Source organism: Mus pahari, chromosome 3 (genome assembly GCF_900095145.1).
Source record: "Mus pahari chromosome 3, PAHARI_EIJ_v1.1, whole genome shotgun sequence".
In the NCBI taxonomy this organism is placed as follows: Eukaryota; Metazoa; Chordata; class Mammalia; order Rodentia; family Muridae; genus Mus; species Mus pahari.
The window spans coordinates 133,248,212-133,265,719 of NC_034592.1; the positions used below are offsets into that span (position 1 = coordinate 133,248,212).

The window sequence follows — 17,508 nt, forward strand, 5'->3', positions numbered from 1 at the left end:
CTGTAGGCCAGGCTGGCTTCAAACTCAGATATCCACCTGCCTCTGCCTCTGCCTCCCAAGTGCCAGAATTAAAGGTGTGCACCATCACTGCCCAAATGAATTTTTAATTTTAGATTTTCGGTTTTTTTTTTTTTTTTCATTTGGGTTTTTTTTTTTTTTTTTTTTTTTTGGACACCATTTGCATGCAGTACCCATCGAGACCAGAAGAGGGCATCATATCCCATGGAACTAGAGCCACCCCGTGGATGTAGGAAACTGAGCCTGTGTCCTCTGGAAGAACTGTTTCTCCAGCGCCAGATTACCTTAGAACTTCTAAAACAGAATGCTTGAAGTTGATTGAAACATCTCCTAAGTTTCTCTTAGCTTATATGTGTCTCTTTTTTGTTTTTGTTTTTCCCTCTGTTTTATGGTTTATTTGTTGGAAACAGATTTATAGAGTTTATGTTGTCTTCCCCTCCCTGTGTGTCCCATCTTGGATTTAACTTGCTTGTGTTAACAGCACAAGGAGTCTTCTCACGATGGGTCTTAGTGTCCTACAGTAGTAGGGTCTGGCCAGGTAGTTAGGCAAGAACTGGAAATGAAAGGCCTCCAGATTAGAAAGAGGTAAAGCCTTCATTCAACACACAGATGACATGAACTAGAAAATCATAAGAAATCCATAAAGAAATACTAGAACTGGCCAGGGAGTTCCTTGGGTTTTCCGGATATAGGATTGATCTGCAGAAACTATCAATATCTTCTTAATATATCTGCTGATTAACATCCAAAGTGAAACCAAGATGGTAGTTCTGCTTATAGTAGCACCAGAAAGAATAAAGCAGGTGTAGATGTAACAGAAAATACACCCTACCCACCCCTGCCCCACCCCAGTGCAGAGCTTATACTCTGGAAGCAAGTTGAAAGAAACTCAGGAAGGTTTTAAAATGACGACATTTGTTGTTAACAGCTTGTAGGACCTAGTACTGTTAAGATGGAGAGCTCTCACATCTGTAGATGTAGTCCAGTCCTTTTCAAGATCCCAGTCAGTTTCTTCAGAGTCAGAGAAGATAATCTGCATATCTGGGTGGACTTCCAACACTTCCCAATTCCAGAACTTACTGTAAAGCTACAGTCAACCAAGCCTGGTCCTGCTGACAGAAAGTCGCATATATCAGCCACCAAATAGAGTCAAGAGCCCAGAATTAGACCCACACGTTGAGGGCAAATCTCTTCTTGAATTTAAAATAATGGCTGGAAAGTTTGTATTACATTAAGTTTCCTATCTTAGCCATTCTTCATGTACAGTGAACAACATTTAGGACATTCACACCATTTGCAGCCATTACCAAAGCCCCTGGAAGCCACCATTGTCCTTCGTGTTTCTGCGTTTGGCTATTCTGGCTATCTCATGAGTGTAACTACAGGCTATCCTTAGCACAGTGTCCTGAAGGGTCACCCGTGTGGCAGTGTGTGCTGGTCCTTCATTGCTCTCATTTTTTTCAATAAAGGAACAACTTTATACATATTTTTATGTAGGTAATTGACTGTATCCTGTAGGAACACATCCTCCCCCAGAGTAGTTCCAACTGAACACAGAGTAAACTTAATTCCCTGGCAAAAGCAAAGACATTGGGTTGTAAGCATTGAATGATAGATACAAAATCCTCGGTTCAGCACCTGAATCAGTGAGACCAGAGAAACTGAGGCGCCGCTGCTGCTCCGGTCATCTCAGCGTTTCTGCCTCTCCTCGGGACCTGGATCTCCCCACGTTGCTGGCCAAGGCTGAGTACACTTTATCATATGTGTGTGCCATGTTTCACTTATTCATCTGTCCATGAACATGGCTGCTCCTGCCTTCTGACATCACGGATAATGGTGCCATGACCACAGGGTACAACTAGTTCCTGCAGAGCCTGCAGTCAGTAAGTGTGACGGCTATAGCATCTGCTTCTCCTTTGTGATGCTGGGCCTTGAACTTGAACCTCCGTGTGTGCCAACCAAGTGTTGTCCCTCTGAGTGCCATTTCCAGCTCCCTGGTGGCTATGATTTGCCTTTTCTTGAAAGTCAGTGGTGATGAGTGTATTTATCGTGCTTAGTGGGAATTTGTTTATCTTTGGAGCACAGTCAATTTAAGTATAATTGCCCACTTTTGAGTCAGGTTGCTTGTTTCTTGAGACTCAGTTTCTAGATTTCTCTGTTTATTCTGGATACTAATCTCCTATCAGATGTGTGGCTTACACATTTTTTTTTCCCATTCTGTAAGTTGTCTTTTTACTTTGTTGATAGTGTCCTTTGATTCAGAAAGTTTAGAAATTTTATGCAGTTCTTTTGTTTGATTTTCTTATTGCCTATGCCTATGTTTTGCTTTGCTTTTTTGCTTTGGAATGGATTTGGGTGTGGGATGACAGCTCAGTGGTTAGGAGTGCTTGCTGCTCTTGTAGAGGATCCAAGTTCAGTTCTAGGTATGTGAAATGGCTCATAACCATCTGTAACCCCAACTCCAGGAGATCAGGCACCCTCTTCTGGCCTCTGTGAGCATCTGTTCATACACAGCATATATGTGTGCATGCGTGCGCGCGCGCACACACACACAAATCTTCAAAAAAAGGAAAGAATATGGGTGTATACATAGGTACATTGGATTTCATCAAAATCATAATTAGCAGCTTGTCAAATCTGCTCCCTCACTCACAGTAAGTTGGTTGGTAGCCTGGTGTTATGAAGTATTTATAACCATTGAGTTCTTTGTTCTTTAAGGATCTTACTATATATGTAGCCCCAGCTGGCCTTGAACTGGGAACCCTCCTGCTGTAGCCTCCAGAGTGCTGGGATTACAGAAAGGGTCACCGCACCACACGATATATATATATATATATATATATATATATATATATATATATATATATATATATATATATATATGATTTTGAATGGTTACCATTAGTAGGTTTTGAAATACCTGAAAACTTTCACTCCTGTGCACTGATGAATATTAAGTTGTGCCGTTGAATTTTCAGTCTGAAAGAAATCAAACTCAAGATTTGAATGCTTTCAGCCTGTTGGAGGGGCTGTAGTAGATAATGCTGAGATGTCACCTCTGCTTTGGTTTGCAGCTGGGATTGGACTTGGAAGAACTAGAGGAGATAGAAGAGGATGCTGGCCTTGGGAATGGCGGCCTGGGGCGGCTGGCAGGTAAGCTGTTCTCTTCCAGCCATGTTTGTCAGCATTGGGTCAGTGGTGCCAGGAAGGTTCCCATAGCTCCCCCACCCAGCCTCTAACACTTTTAGGATTCAGAAGCCAGTGCTTTGGGAGTATTGCCCATGCCCAGTGAGGCTATGGCTCCCAGCCAGTGAGCTGATGGCTTTTGTTAGAATAGGACCAAGCATTGGGCCATGTTGCTTTGTATGGCTACCACATTTGAGAACATGCCCAAGTGACATTTACTTCTTTGAATATTTTACAGACTTTTAGGGGCTGTACAAGCTAGCTAAAAAAAAAAAAAAGAAGAAAAAAGAAAACACAGAAGCTGCAATAGCAGTCTAGCTTCGTGGTGGGGTGAGGGGAGAGAGTATTCAGTATCCTTTCTGGAAGTTGCTATTTTATAAACTGAGACATGCTTTAAAATGTACGTGTGTGTGTGTGTGTGTGTGTGTGTGTGTGTGTGTGTGTGTGTGTTTTCACGTGTTAACTAAATTCTTCGAGATTTCTATGGCATCATGTTTCTTTCAGATAAAACTTTACTTGAATCTACATAAAGAAATGACTTGGCAGCCAGGCCTAGTGGTGAAGTCCCAGCACTGGGGGAGAGGCAGGTGGATCTCTGAGTTTGTGGCCAGCCTGGTCTAAAAAGCAAGTCCAGGACAGCCAGGGCTGGGCACACTTGAGAAACCCTGACTTGAAAAATCAAAGAAAAAAGAAATGACTTGTCCTGCCTACCTCACCCCGCTTCAGGTCGGGCCAGGCATGGTGTCTTGGGCACCACTCTTCAGCTACTCTTTGCCCAACCCTCCATGACGTGTGGCCGTCACTATCTTGCTTTGTGCTTACTCTGTTGACTCGGAGCCTGTGTTCCTTTCCACGTGGTCTTTAATAAGCTTTGCAGCAGCCTGGCGAGCCCACCTCTGATCTGGGGGTGGCCCGCCTCTGCCTTGATGCCTGCCGAGGTGTTTCCATGTCCCTTGATGTCAGGCACCTTTCCTTGTCACCTGCCCTGCATGGCCTGAACCCAGATGCCCTCCTCCATGCCAGCCTCCTCTCTGGCTGGGTGTGGGTCCAGGATGGCTTAACTTGTCAGTATCTTTCCCAGAAGAACGAGTCCAGCACGGGTGTCCAGGCCTTCCTCATTCCTCTCCCTTGCTGGTGTTTGCATTTGGTAACTCGGACATGTATTTTACCTGCTAGTGTTCCCCGTGGCACCCTCCATTCCATCCCCCCGGCTTCTTTCTCCTTCCTTTTTTTGGGTTGTCCACTTTGAGAAAAGATCTCACTGTGTAGGGCTGGCTAGCCAGGAACTCACTATGTAGACTAGGCTGGCCTCAAATCCACCAAGATCCACCTTTCTGTGCCTCCTGGATACTGGGATTAAAGGCGTGTAACCATTATTCTGGGCCCAAGTCAGAAATTTTAACACAGCTTCTTTCTGCATTTTTATTCAAAACACTTGTAATTTTTTTTCTTTCTCAGGAAGTTTTTTTTTTTTAAACTGATTTTTCTAAGACTTATTTATTTATTTATTTATTTAAGTATACTGTAGCTGTCTTCAGACACACCAGAAGAGGGTATCAGATCCCATTACAGATGGTTGTGAGTCACCATGTGGTTACTGGGAATTGAACTCAGGACCTCTGGAAGAGCAAACAATTCTCTTAAACCACTGAGTCATCTCTCCAGTCCAAAACTGATTTTTCAAGAAAAATAATTTGATGTGTATGAGTGTTCTATTAGCATCACATGCATACATGTGTACTGCATGCATGTCTGGTGCCTGCAGAGGTCAGAAGACGGAGGGCATCAGCTTCCCTGGAAGTGGAATTAAGGACAGTTGTAAGCCATCTTGTGGGTGATGGGAAGTCAACCTGGGTCCTCTGCAACAACAGCCAGTGCTCTCAACCACTGAACCCCCAAACCACCCCTCCAGCCTCTCTCAAGAGGTTTCGATGGGAACAAAACAAGAGCCCCATTGCTGACATGCTGCTCCGGGCTAATCTACTGTTGCGGACCCTAGTGGGGCTGTGGAGCGTGGATGTTTAGTATTCAGTGCCATGAAGTGCTCAGCAGTGGCCTGGTTTCTATGGCTTATTCCCATGGATAGAGGCTCAGATGCGACCCTGCTGTCAGCGCTGTAGATGGAGAGTACACATTTCAGAGCAAGTTGGCAGAGAGAGGACTTGACCATGATCTCTGGGAGTCCTCACTCTTACCCCGCTCTTGGGTAAGGGGGACTCCAGTGTGTCCTTTTGTGAAACTTGAGGTTGCTATAGTTATCCCATGCTCCCTGTCAACTCCCTGGCCAAATCCCAGTGGATCCTTGCTGTCTAGCAGTCAAGTCTGTTAATGGGTTGTGATTTGTCATTGGATTTTTTTTCAGCCTGCTTCCTCGATTCGATGGCCACCCTGGGGCTAGCTGCGTACGGCTATGGAATCCGCTATGAATTTGGGATTTTCAACCAAAAGATTGTCAATGGCTGGCAGGTGGGTGACTTTAGGTGTGTGCGTCATTTTCCAGTCTTTGTTCATACACAGAAGGGAGTGAACTCCTGGAGTTCATCTGAGTTCATCTGCGCTCCACGGAGAGAACTGGCTAGTTCTCAGCACAGGGCAGCAGGGAGCTCTGGAGAGGCTGGTCCTGTGTGAGTCCTTGGCAAATAGCTTCTACGTGGTGACAGGGAAGTCATGTGGGGAGACACACAGGTTCATTTGAGCTTCAGGAGACCCCAGAGAGGGCCACCAACAGTGGTGGGCAGGACACCACAAGCCATGTGCTGGTGTCCAGGAGTGGACTGTACATGGGCTAAGGATATTGCTGTTGGGGTTCATCCTCAGGGACAATTGGATAACTGGAAAAGCCAAGGTGAGTATAGTGACTCATGCCTGTAATTCAGACCCTCCCCAGAGGTCAGAGGCAGGAGGATTGCCACAGGTTTTGAGAATAGTCTGGTTTACTTTTTGAGTTTGAAGCCAACCTGACGTACATAGGAAGACCCTGTTCTATAACAATAGCCTTGACTAGACTAGAACCAAAGCCATTGCTATACCTTTGGTGCCCACCCTCTGCCTTCAGCACCGCTGAGGTAGCAGTTGGATAGCAACAAGTGCAGGTGTGGCTGTGCAGGGCTGCGGCCTCCGGAGCTCTCTGGTGGAAGTCTGAGGATACTGGCCTGAGGGTGGGCCTGCTGCTGCCTGCATTTGGGAAGGTGCTGCTTCTGTAACCAACTTTGGGATTACTCCGTAGGGCACACCAGCCGTGGTGCTGAAAAATGTCAGTGATAGACCAGGGACTGCTGCCATAGTGTCAAAAGGCAGGATTGATCACCATGTACGGAGGTGTCGTGTTGGGACTAAAGAGATAGATGGATAGCAACTGGATCTGTGTCACTTTCCTGAACACCCTAGATATACTTCTTTAGAGATTCCTTATTTCTATGCAAGAACCATTTAAAAAAACAAATCCCGCCAGGGAGGTTGCAGCTCATTGGTCGAGCTCTTGCCTGCCATGCACAAGGCCTATCCCTAGCACTTGATCAGGTGGGAATGGTGGCTTACTCTTGTAATTCCAAAACGTGAGGGGGGAGACAGAAAGATCATGAGTTCAAGGTCCCCCTCAGCTATAGATTGAGTCTGAGGTCAGCCTGAGCTGTGTGAGACTGTCTCAAAGCAGAATAAAGTAAAATAAACAAACAAACCCCTCAGAGTAACATATTGGGGCTGTTGGTTTAGTTCTGAGGAAACCCACCTGTTTCCCTCAGACTTTTAGATTGCTGATGGAAGTGGGTATTGCATAGTCACTGATCAAGGTCTGGGGAAATGGCTGAGGTGAGTATGACTTGTCTAGACAGCAGCATCCTCTAGAGAGATATGTTCTCTGCCTTCCCATGGGATACCTCCCAGGACAGTCCACGGGGACTTTAGAGCTTGCTTTTTTTTTTTTTTTTTTTTTTAAGACAAGGCCTCATTAGCTCAAGCTGGCCTCTAACTTGCCAGAATCTGAGGCTCACTTTGAATTTCTTATTTTCCTGTCTCTACCTCCAAGTTCAATCATTGCAGGAATGTTCCACCATGCCTAACTCTGCACTGTGGGACCGTGGGCTCCATTTTTCCCATTTTCTATGCGTGTCTGTGTGTGTGTGTGTGTGTGTGTGTGTGTGTGTGTGTGTGTGTGTGTGTGTTTCTTTAAGATTTACCCATAGTGCAAGGCTACCAGTCCTTCATTTGGGTGGTTTTTAGTGTCCTTTTATTTAGGTGTCTTTTTCTGAATTGTGTAGGACTTTGTGACTTTAGTAGTGCATGTGGCCTGACGTTGACTGAGTTTTTGGAGCCAGGCACTGTATAATCTCTGCATTTTGCATGCCCAGGTCAAGGGCAGGGTTATCTTGCTGGTATTGTCTCGTCCATACTGAGAATTTCCTTCCTGACCATCCCTCCAGGTTGAAGAAGCTGATGACTGGCTACGCTACGGAAACCCATGGGAGAAGGCACGGCCGGAGTACATGCTGCCGGTGCACTTCTACGGGAGGGTGGAGCACACCCCTGACGGGGTCCTCTGGCTGGACACACAGGTATGGTGCTCTGGCCCAGGGGCACACTGCTGTTGAGCAGGAGGGCTGCTGTCTTAGTTAGGGTTTGACTGCTGAGAACAGACACCATGGCCAAGGTAAACCTTTAAAGGACAATATTTAATTGGAGCTGGCTTACAGGTCTAGAGGCTCAGTCCATCATCATCAAGGCAGGAACATGGCAGCATCCAGGCAGGCATGGTACAGGAGGAGCTGAGAGTTCTACATCTTCATCTGAAGGCTGCTAGTGGAAGACTGACTTCCAGGCAGCTAGGAGTAGGGTCTTAAAGCCCACTCCCACAGTGACACACCTACTCCAACAGTGACACACCTCCCAGTAGTGCCACTCCCTGGGCCAAATAAATACAAACCATCATAGCTGCCCTGAGGGCCTTCTTGTCACCTTGACTTCAGCTTGGGAGGGTGGCATACTGTATCCATGGGGGACTTAAGGTAAAACCCAAGGAAGGGTTTATCTCCCGCATAGGTCAGTACTTACACTCTGGTGAGTGCTCCTTGGAATAGAATAGATGCACCTCACACAGCAGTCTTACAGTTTAGCCAGTGCTGTGTGTTGGGCTGCTGCTCACAGCCAGCATGCTCTCGTGGTACGGGATGACACAGTGCTAGTGAGTCATGTCCCGAGTGGGAGGAAGGCCCCAGGAGGACAAGAACAGCTCCCAGGTTAGTTATGGAGTACTGACTACTGCTGTCCCCTGGTACCACTAGAGACCCACGGCTCTGTAGTGTCTGAGCCAGCTAAGCTCCAGGTGGGTATGCCAGTGGCTTTGGCTAGTGTCCCTCCCTCCCAGCTGGCCCCCTTTGTGGTGCTGGTCAGGAAAGATGTAGCGTGAGAGGACAAATCACGCCAGGGCTGGGAGCACACACCTTGGTCTCTGGAGAAGGGGAAGACAGAGGACAAGGTAAGAATAGTGAGCCTTAGTCATCCATGATACAGAAGGATGGGCACGCATGGGGGCCTGGTGGCTGGGGAAGTTGATGTTTTAAAATATAGTTTTAAGTAGCACGCCTGGAGCTAGCATAGTCTAGAGCCATACTACGCAGGCCACACACATTTTTAAAAAGTGGGTTTTAACTTGAAAAAGCAGAGAAGCAATCCCGTGTCCTGGATGTGCGTGCTTATGATAATTGTGTCAGCATACACAGTGAGAGCCTTAGCTCTGAAGTCCATAGATAGGGAGGTTGGGTGGTTGAACCCGTCCTCCATAAGGTGAGCATGTATAGGACAGGAGTGAGCCTTGGCAGCAAATACGAAGACAAAGGTGATGCCAGGGTTCATCCTGGTGAGCTGCATACACTGTCCTTTTAAGCTCGTTAGAGCTAACTGACTTACAAAGTTGCTTGGCTGGCTTAGCAAGGAGTGGCTGTGTTCCTGTCTGGGCAGATTTAGATACCTGGAGGGTATAGTCAAGGCAATCAATAAGAGGAGCATTGCCAAAGATGTCGGGAAGTGGAAGTGGGTGTGAAGAGGAGTTAGCCAGAGCCTGGACTAGCCCACGCAGAGTGACGGGAGAACATGGGTATATGGGGGAGAGGTGAGGTGCCCGTGCCGTGGCACCGTGAGAGGCCAGCATGGGAAGATTGCCAGCACTGAAGTACAGGAATCTGGGAGACATATGTGTGGTTGGGGACGATGTCGGAGTGTAGCTGCCATCCCTCTCAGGTGACCTCGCCAGCTCCCTGACAGTAAAGAGGTGGCAGGTAAAGGCGGAAGGTGGGAACATGGAGACAGGGAGGCTGGGCTGTGGGGACTAAGGGGTCTTTGCTGGCTCAGTCCCACGTGTGCTCACGTGTGCTTTTACTTCTGACCAGGTGGTACTGGCCATGCCCTACGACACCCCAGTGCCTGGGTATAAGAACAACACGGTCAACACCATGAGGCTCTGGTCTGCCAAAGCACCCAATGACTTCAAGCTGAAGGACTGTAAGTCCCCACCATGGCTCCTGTGCCTGCCTGTTTAGATGGTTTGTCCAAACGCGGGGCCCTCACCACTCCTGCCCCTATTTTTCTTCTCTCAGCTGGGAGGGAGGGAGTGGTGTTGTGAAGTGCGTGGCCCTTACAGCCGCTGTGCAAACAAGAGTTAGGGTGGACAGGATGCTAGGATCCAGGTGTGCAGGGTCATAGTCATTTAGACCACGTGTCCCCAAGAGAAGAGCCAGGGTTACAGTGGAAGTGAGGTACTGTGAGAGGGGAGATGGGCGGGTCCACTGCTGGGGATGAGGATGACAGAGGCCCAAGGGCACCTCAGGCTTCTCCAGGAAGCTGCTGAGCAGCTGAAGTTGCCTCACGTCACAAGACCGCTGGGCCCGGAGGAGGCTGCACTGACAGGGCTCTTTCCTTAGTCAATGTTGGGGACTACATCGAAGCTGTCCTGGACAGGAACTTGGCTGAGAACATCTCCAGGGTCCTGTATCCCAATGACAATGTGAGTGGCTCTTGGGACTCTTCAAAGGGTAGACATGGAAGCTGGAGACCTATGTGTATGTGGGGTGGTGGTACCCGTCTGGCTGCAGTGCCTAGATATGGCTAGGAAACTGTTAACCGCATGTTTGTCACATGCTAGGCGGGTGACGGCTGAATCCTCTGCTCCCACCTGGGACCAGTGTCTGTTGGACCGTTACTGTCAGAGGAGTTTAGTGTGTCCAAAGCCCTGAGCTCAGGCCCCAACACCAAAATATAACACTCCCCCCACCCCCAGAAAATCAGAAGTTGCCTATCTTGATTGGTGGTGCGCTCTTTAAAGTGACATTTTTCTTTCTCAAAGTTTTATGTGCATATAGTAGAGAGGGATTAGTATTGGAGACCCAAACCAAATGTTCCTATCTCTTGAGACTAGATACTCCCCCAAACTTCAGGCGTGGGGTGCCTGCTGGTGTCTGTCTTGGGTACCGGTTCTGAGTAACTATGCTGCTTCTCCTCTCTGGACTTGTCACCTTCACGGATAGACCAGACACCTTGTAACCAGGTGACCCTGTGCTGAAGGCGTACATGCAGGCAACACTGTCAGGTGGACTGGTTTTGACCATGCAGGACTCCAGCCTACCACCTTGAGTAGGGCACCTGAACTGGCCCTCTGGAGGGTTAAGAATGACCCCAGGGGGCTGGAGAGATGGCTCAGCGGTTAAGAGCACTGACTTCTCCCAGAGGTCCTGAGTTCAGTTCCCAGCAACTATATGGTGGCTCACAACCAACTGTAATGGGACCCAGTGCCCTCTTCTGGTGTGTCTGAAGGCAGCTACAGTGTACTATTACACATAAAATAAATAAATCTTTTTAAAAAAAAAGAATGACCCTCAGGGATGTAGGGGCAAGCAACTGTAGGGCCCATCAGAGTCTTGGAGTCTTGTGTTGGAGGTGGGTGCCGCAACAATGCTGCCTTGCAGTTCTTCGAGGGGAAGGAGCTGCGACTGAAGCAGGAGTACTTTGTGGTGGCTGCCACCCTCCAGGACATCATTCGAAGGTTCAAGTCTTCCCGGTTTGGCTGCCGGGACCCAGTGAGAACCTGTTTCGAGACGTTCCCAGACAAGGTCTGTGAAGGGAGTGAGCTCACTGTCATGGGGTGGGCTTTCTTCCTTGTGTTTGGGAGGGGTAGGAGGAAATTGGCATCATGTCCTGAGTCTCAGGGTCACTTCTAGAACCAGTCAGTGCTTGTGTGACAAAAGTGGAGGCAGGGAGGTCACTGTGAAAGGCTCCTGATGCATGTGGCAGGCTCACCGTGGCAATGCTAAACAAAGCTGTCCCATCTGAGCTGAGGGGAAAGTGGCCTGTGAGGGAACCGCATCCTGAAGTCCCTTCTGCACCTTCTCAGAGCAGAGCTGCTCTTGGGACACATCTGCCCACAGGTTGCAGCTACTTGAGGGGACAGCTGGCTGCAGGTCCGGCATCCGCCTCCTGACCCCTTAGGCTCCTGAGTGCACTGCTAGGCTGGCTCCTTCACACCCTGGGTCACCACTTCAGGTGTCAGGAGTGAGAGAACTAAACAGCACCCCTCATGGACTCTAGGTAGCCATCCAGTTGAATGACACCCACCCCGCGCTCTCCATCCCTGAGCTCATGCGGATCCTGGTGGACGTGGAGAAGGTAGACTGGGATAAGGTGAGTGTGGAAAGGGAAGACAGTGCCCTCCTGGGACCAGGGTCGGGTGATGGCATCCTCGTTAGACCTCAAGCTGTGCCACACTTGGTGATGGTGGGCTGAGCTAGACCCAGGAAGTAGCATCTTTTTCCCAGCCTCAGGAGATTGGGGAAATTGACTTTGAGAGTGTTGAGGCCGCCCTGGAGAGAGTCTGGCTTTCAGAAAAGGATGCTCTAGTGTTTACAGGCTCAGTGAGGGCAAGGATGATGGGACAGAAGAGGCAAGCTCGAAGTTTGGCTAGGCATGGTGGCACATGCCTTTACTCCCAGAACTTGTGAGGCAGGAGCATGTGGATCTCTGTGAATTTGAGGCTAGCCTCATCTAATAGTGAGTTTATGGCCAGCCAGGGCTACATAGTGCTACTCTGTTTGAAAACATCAACAAAAGAAAACAACCTAGAAGTGCTAAGCTTTCAGGAGCCTATTAGTTAGCTGTGGTGGTGCCAAGCACTCAGAAGATAGAAGCAGGAAAATAACAAGTTCAAACCCAGCCTGGGCTACATTGAGATGAAAAAGTCTGGAAGTCTGCAGTGTTTGTATTTGAAGACTGTCTTGAGGCTCTGTTTCCCTTGGTCCTCATCTTTGGTACAGCAGCATCTTCTTGGTTGGCTTTAACTAGATCACCAGAAACCCATAAGCCAGTTTTCTTCTTCCTTTTCAGGAACCAGAGCCCCTTTCTGGCCTGGTGGTTGGTATACACTCCCGTTGAGGCTATGCCTTACCTATGCCTTACGGTGGCAAGCCATTGTCCTCTGCACTGTGGGTGCCTGGTAGTTTAATGGAAACTAGCGGAAAACTGCTGCATTGTGTTCGCCAGCAGCAGAGCAATTACAAAGGCGAAATTAAAAGGTCACTGTCAGAGCATGGGGCCAGGAGATAGGGTCATTTGCATATGTTTACAGCATGGTGATTAGCCTGAGCTGATGACACACCTGGAGAGCCAAGGGCAGGGATGGGTGAGCACCTTCCCTCACGGCTCCAGTGTGTCTGTGTGACATCTGCTGTTCTCAATGTGTAGGCCTGGGAGATCACCAAGAAGACCTGTGCCTACACCAACCACACGGTGCTGCCCGAGGCCCTGGAGCGCTGGCCAGTGTCTATGTTTGAGAGGCTGCTTCCTCGGCACCTGGAAATAATCTATGCCATCAACCAGAGGCACTTGGATGTGAGCAGAGGTCGTGGGTAGGGCTTGGGCAGTAACACACGACAGCTCCACCACACTGGCCTCATCCTGCCCCACAGAAGAGCTCTTGTACTGTGAATGTATTGTACTGTCTGAAGACCTGGCAGAGCTCTGGGTTGCCCTGTGAGACCCCTGCTTGGTGCATGGGAAGCATGCATGCAGATAAAGGTCCAGTTTTAGCAGGCTGTGAATCTGAATATCTTTTCTGGTGGTGTCTTGATAGCTCCAGGCCACTCAGAAACAGAACCTGTCTGTCCCCTTTTCCCCACAGAGAGAATAGTGGCACACGATCAGAGAAAGCTCTGGTTTGGGCGTTTGCCATGCCTTTGCACATGGGTAGTGTTGGGGATGAATCTGGGTCATTGTCTCACTGAGCCATACCCCAGCTTTTTTGTGACTTCTTCAACCTTTTGGAGGAAAGAACAGCTTTTTTCCTGATGAAAGTATAGCTTCATGCTGTTCCTGTAAACAGTGGTCATGCGTGGCCTAGCTTTCTTTTCATAATCCAGATGGCACTCCACTATCTACTCCACTGGTGTCCTGACGTTTTTCACACAGAACAGTCCTATAGGTCCCAGGACCTTATATGGGTGAAATATTTGATTCAGGGCCCCCATGAATACGTCGGAGCTAGGATTTGGGTGAAGGCTCTGGGGTGAGTGGGCTGGTGTCACAGCTTGGCAGCGGTGGGCCCTCCTTTGGGCGTGGTGGCTGTCTCCAGGCAGTAGGGAACACCAGTTGCTGTGGGATGGTCAGCCCTGTGTTCTTGGCTTCAGCACGTGGCTGCCCTGTTTCCTGGCGATGTGGACCGACTGAGGAGGATGTCCGTGATTGAGGAAGGGGACTGCAAGAGAATCAACATGGCACACCTGTGTGTGATTGGGTCCCATGCTGTGAATGGGGTGGCAAGGATTCACTCTGACATTGTGAAGCAGTCTGTGTGAGTGGGGGGCTCTGTACTAAGTTGGGGGTGAGGTGGGTGGGTGAGGCTCCTCTCTGATTCCCAGCCTAACTCTGATTTGGCCACCACACATACCATGAACAAGGTTTGACATATAGCCCCTGTTCCACTTAGTCACTTGTAGGCATGATGAAGATGCCCAAAGCCCCCACCATATCACACACCAGTATGTCCACAGGTGACTGGGTGACATTGGAGAGACACCTCTTTTGACTGCCAGAGTCATTCCTCTTGTGCTCCTGCCTTTTTGATCAAGTGTCAAGTTAAGGTGCATCTGCTGTGGGTTGGGTACTATGGATGCCCCACACGGGCTGAGTGTCCTTCTGTCCTGGGCCCTGCAGTGAGGAGTATAATAGCATTAAGGAATTTCTTTCTCCTCTCCCTCCCTGGAGTGCTGAGTACCCACCACAATTGCTAGTCAAAGCAGCACCCTGGGTGAGAATTCCTTAGCCACATCCGTCAGTGCATAAGCCCTCCTGTGTTCTGGGGCTCGGCTCAGCACCTTGCATATTCCTCTCCACACACTTCTGAGGCACGTGTTTCTGAGGCTCGTGTCTTCCTAGGATACAGGTGTAGAAAGTCAGCCCAAGGGTGTAAGCTCCGTAGCCTGTTCAGTCTCCACTCTCAGGACCTTGTCTGTGCCTTCTAGATCTGTCTAGAAACAGTCAAGTCCTAACTCCCAGAACACTGTAGTCACACAAGCCCACGGCCACACATGGCAGCCGCATTCTGCATTCATGACACTCCTCCCGTTTCCAGTGTGAGTACCCGCTCTTTGTGCTTCAGGAAGCCCAGCAGCTGAGCTCCAGGGCCTCTCAGTAAAGAGACGGAGCTTTCTGGATACCTGGCTTAAAACAGCATTTGTGACAGCTCCCTGCTTTCTGTGTTCATAGCTTTAAGGACTTTTACGAACTGGAGCCAGAGAAGTTCCAGAACAAGACTAACGGCATCACGCCCCGACGGTGGCTGCTGCTGTGTAACCCGGGGCTGGCAGAAATCATTGTAGAGGTGAGTTCCCAGCCTTGCTATGTGATCTGTGAGATGCCCGGCCAGAGTCTGGAAAGAAGCAGTGGGCATAGTTAAACCCCAGGAGGCTCCCCAAGCTTTCCTCTGAGTGGCCGTTGACCTAGTGGGAATATTTCATCCATATCCAGCAGTGGCCCTGGGACATGAGCCGTAGAGACCTCTTAGCACACGGTTATGGCCCAGCTCTGGCCTGTGTGCCAGCTTGAAAGCTAGCCTGCACTTCAGAAAGGCCTAGGGTGTGGCTGAGTAGCAGCCACCAGCTTGAGAGGGCTTGATGAGGCTGTATCCCTGATCACATGCATTCATATGCCAGACCATGTGCTGGAGTCAGGATTGCAGGGTTGGCCTCGACAATATGCTTAAGGCCTCCCTTGAAGGGCACAGTAGCTTGAGGCTGAGGAATGCAGTCCACCTGGAACTGGAGGCTCTGGAAAAGTCAGGGAAGCCTGAATTAGCTTCTTTGGGGACAGATCTGGTGCAGTGTCCATGCCCTCAAAGGGTCTGGGAGCCAGGGCAGTGTCTATACAGCACCAGGCATCTCATGGGAAGAGGCAAGAGGGACCCCTTTCGGGAAGTAGATAGCAGGAATGCCTTTAGTAGGATGCTTTGGAAATGGTTGTTGCTATGGTAATGAGATTGCTCATGGTGGTGGAGGTTGGGAGGTCCAAGGCATCACCCACGATAGGGTGTCTCAAACAGGAGATGCTGACAAGGCTTGTGACTTTGTTGTGTCCTAATGGCTATGTGACTGTGGGTCTGAGAGGAGGGGGTAGGAGGGCCCAGGAGGGCAGGAAGATCCCAAGAAAAGTGAAGGGTGACAGATGGACAAGCTTTGTGATAGCTGAGGCATGGTGAACAGAAGACATGTATCCTCTTAACCCAGAGAATCGGGGAAGGTTTCCTGACTGATCTGAGCCAACTGAAGAAGCTGCTGTCACTGGTTGATGATGAGGCCTTCATCAGAGACGTAGCCAAGGTTAAGCAGGTAGGCTTCGATGGCCCGCAGTCGGCTTCCCTTGGTCTTGGCACCCGGGAGACAGGGGCCAGGACCTCTCTCAGCCTTCTAGACAAGGACCCATTTATCTTTGGGGTCATGCATCAAGTGGGTAAATGCAGCCCTGCCAAGTGAATCTTCGGCTCATTCTGTTCCCCTGTCAGCAGTGGGGAAGCCTCTAGGGGCTGGGGCATTCTCTTCATCTGGGAGAGTTGAGGTATTTGACCTCCATTAGACCCTGGCCAGGTCACTGGCTCCTCCAATACAACAGGACCTAGGACTATCCCTCCATGGGAGGCATGTGGCAGGGATGTTGGCCTCAGCATTTGGGTCAGCAGGAAGCCATGTCTTGAGTACTCAGGGCAGTGCAAAGTCTCCCAAACCCAGAATTCTGCTTTAGTCTCTCCCGCTACTTCTCAGCCACTTTGTCTCACTCCCTCTGGCCCTGCCTGCTTCTTGTGCTGGCAGATACACTTGTGGCTCCCTTTGATTCTGTCCCCCTTGCTCTGCATAGCTCCAAGTCTGCACTTGGCCCTAGCTTTTCACTTATTTGAACGGCCAGAACACCCATTTTCATTGCAATCCACGTTTCCCTACTCAGCACTCTCTCCTATCCTAATGCTGGCTGTGTTCCCAGCTCTGCTCTCTAAGCCCCCAGTGCTGTCCATGCTGATCCTGGGGAGAGAGACTTGGATCATGTGGAAAGTGGGAACGCTCATGGGCCTGGGAGAGCTTGCAGTGTGTTGGTATAGCCACCATCTTCCATTTCTCAGGAAAACAAGCTGAAGTTCTCTGCCCAGCTAGAGAAGGAGTACAAGGTGAAGATCAACCCTGCTTCCATGTTTGATGTGCACGTGAAGAGGATCCACGAATATAAGCGACAACTGCTCAACTGCCTGCACATTATCACCCTGTACAACCGTGAGTTCCAGGGCCCCATTGCACGATTGCACGACGTCTGCCTTCCCTCACGAGCCACAGGTGGCCCGGGATTCTATCCTCAACCCCTGCCTTTCACGTGTGTGTGTGTGTGTGTGTGTGTGTGTGTGTGTGTGTGTATAATATGATAGGTTCTTTTGAGTCAGCCAGATTTTCTGAGTTCTCATTGTTGGAGCCTAAGGTTGATGAACCTACAACCCCTGGAACATGGGACCTTCGGGTTTTCTGCAGAGTCCAGGAACAGTAGGTTGGGCTTCAGTGTAGGGTGGGGATCTGTTGAGTTCTCAGACAAGGTCTTATGCTCTTTTTAGTTTTCTTTTTTTAAAGCTTATTATTGCTATAATGATTTGTCGTATTTATTAGAGCAGCCATGTGGGTTCTGAGATCCAAGCTTAGGTCTTCTGGAAGAATAGCTAGTACTCTTACCCGCTGGGCTTCCTTTCCAGCCCTGCTCTCTGGTTTTCTTTCTTTTTTTTTTTTTTTTTTTTTTTTGGTTTTT

General features: G+C 49.3%; 1 protein-coding gene across 2 annotated transcripts in view; it reads left to right on the plus strand.

Moving 5' to 3' along the window:
• Pygb (glycogen phosphorylase B) overlaps positions 1-17,508 on the plus strand; it is a 39,555-nt gene that overhangs the window by 12,592 nt on the left and 9,455 nt on the right. For both annotated transcript variants that reach the window (XM_021192310.2, XM_029537112.1), the window contains exons 3-14: positions 3,093-3,171; positions 5,567-5,670; positions 7,623-7,754; positions 9,585-9,696; positions 10,116-10,198; positions 11,157-11,300; positions 11,776-11,868; positions 12,925-13,071; positions 13,866-14,029; positions 14,944-15,058; positions 15,960-16,061; positions 16,844-16,991. In XM_021192310.2, coding sequence (XP_021047969.1) covers positions 3,093-3,171; positions 5,567-5,670; positions 7,623-7,754; positions 9,585-9,696; positions 10,116-10,198; positions 11,157-11,300; positions 11,776-11,868; positions 12,925-13,071; positions 13,866-14,029; positions 14,944-15,058; positions 15,960-16,061; positions 16,844-16,991 — 1,423 coding nt within the window. The remainder of the gene's footprint in view (positions 1-3,092; positions 3,172-5,566; positions 5,671-7,622; positions 7,755-9,584; positions 9,697-10,115; positions 10,199-11,156; positions 11,301-11,775; positions 11,869-12,924; positions 13,072-13,865; positions 14,030-14,943; positions 15,059-15,959; positions 16,062-16,843; positions 16,992-17,508) is intronic.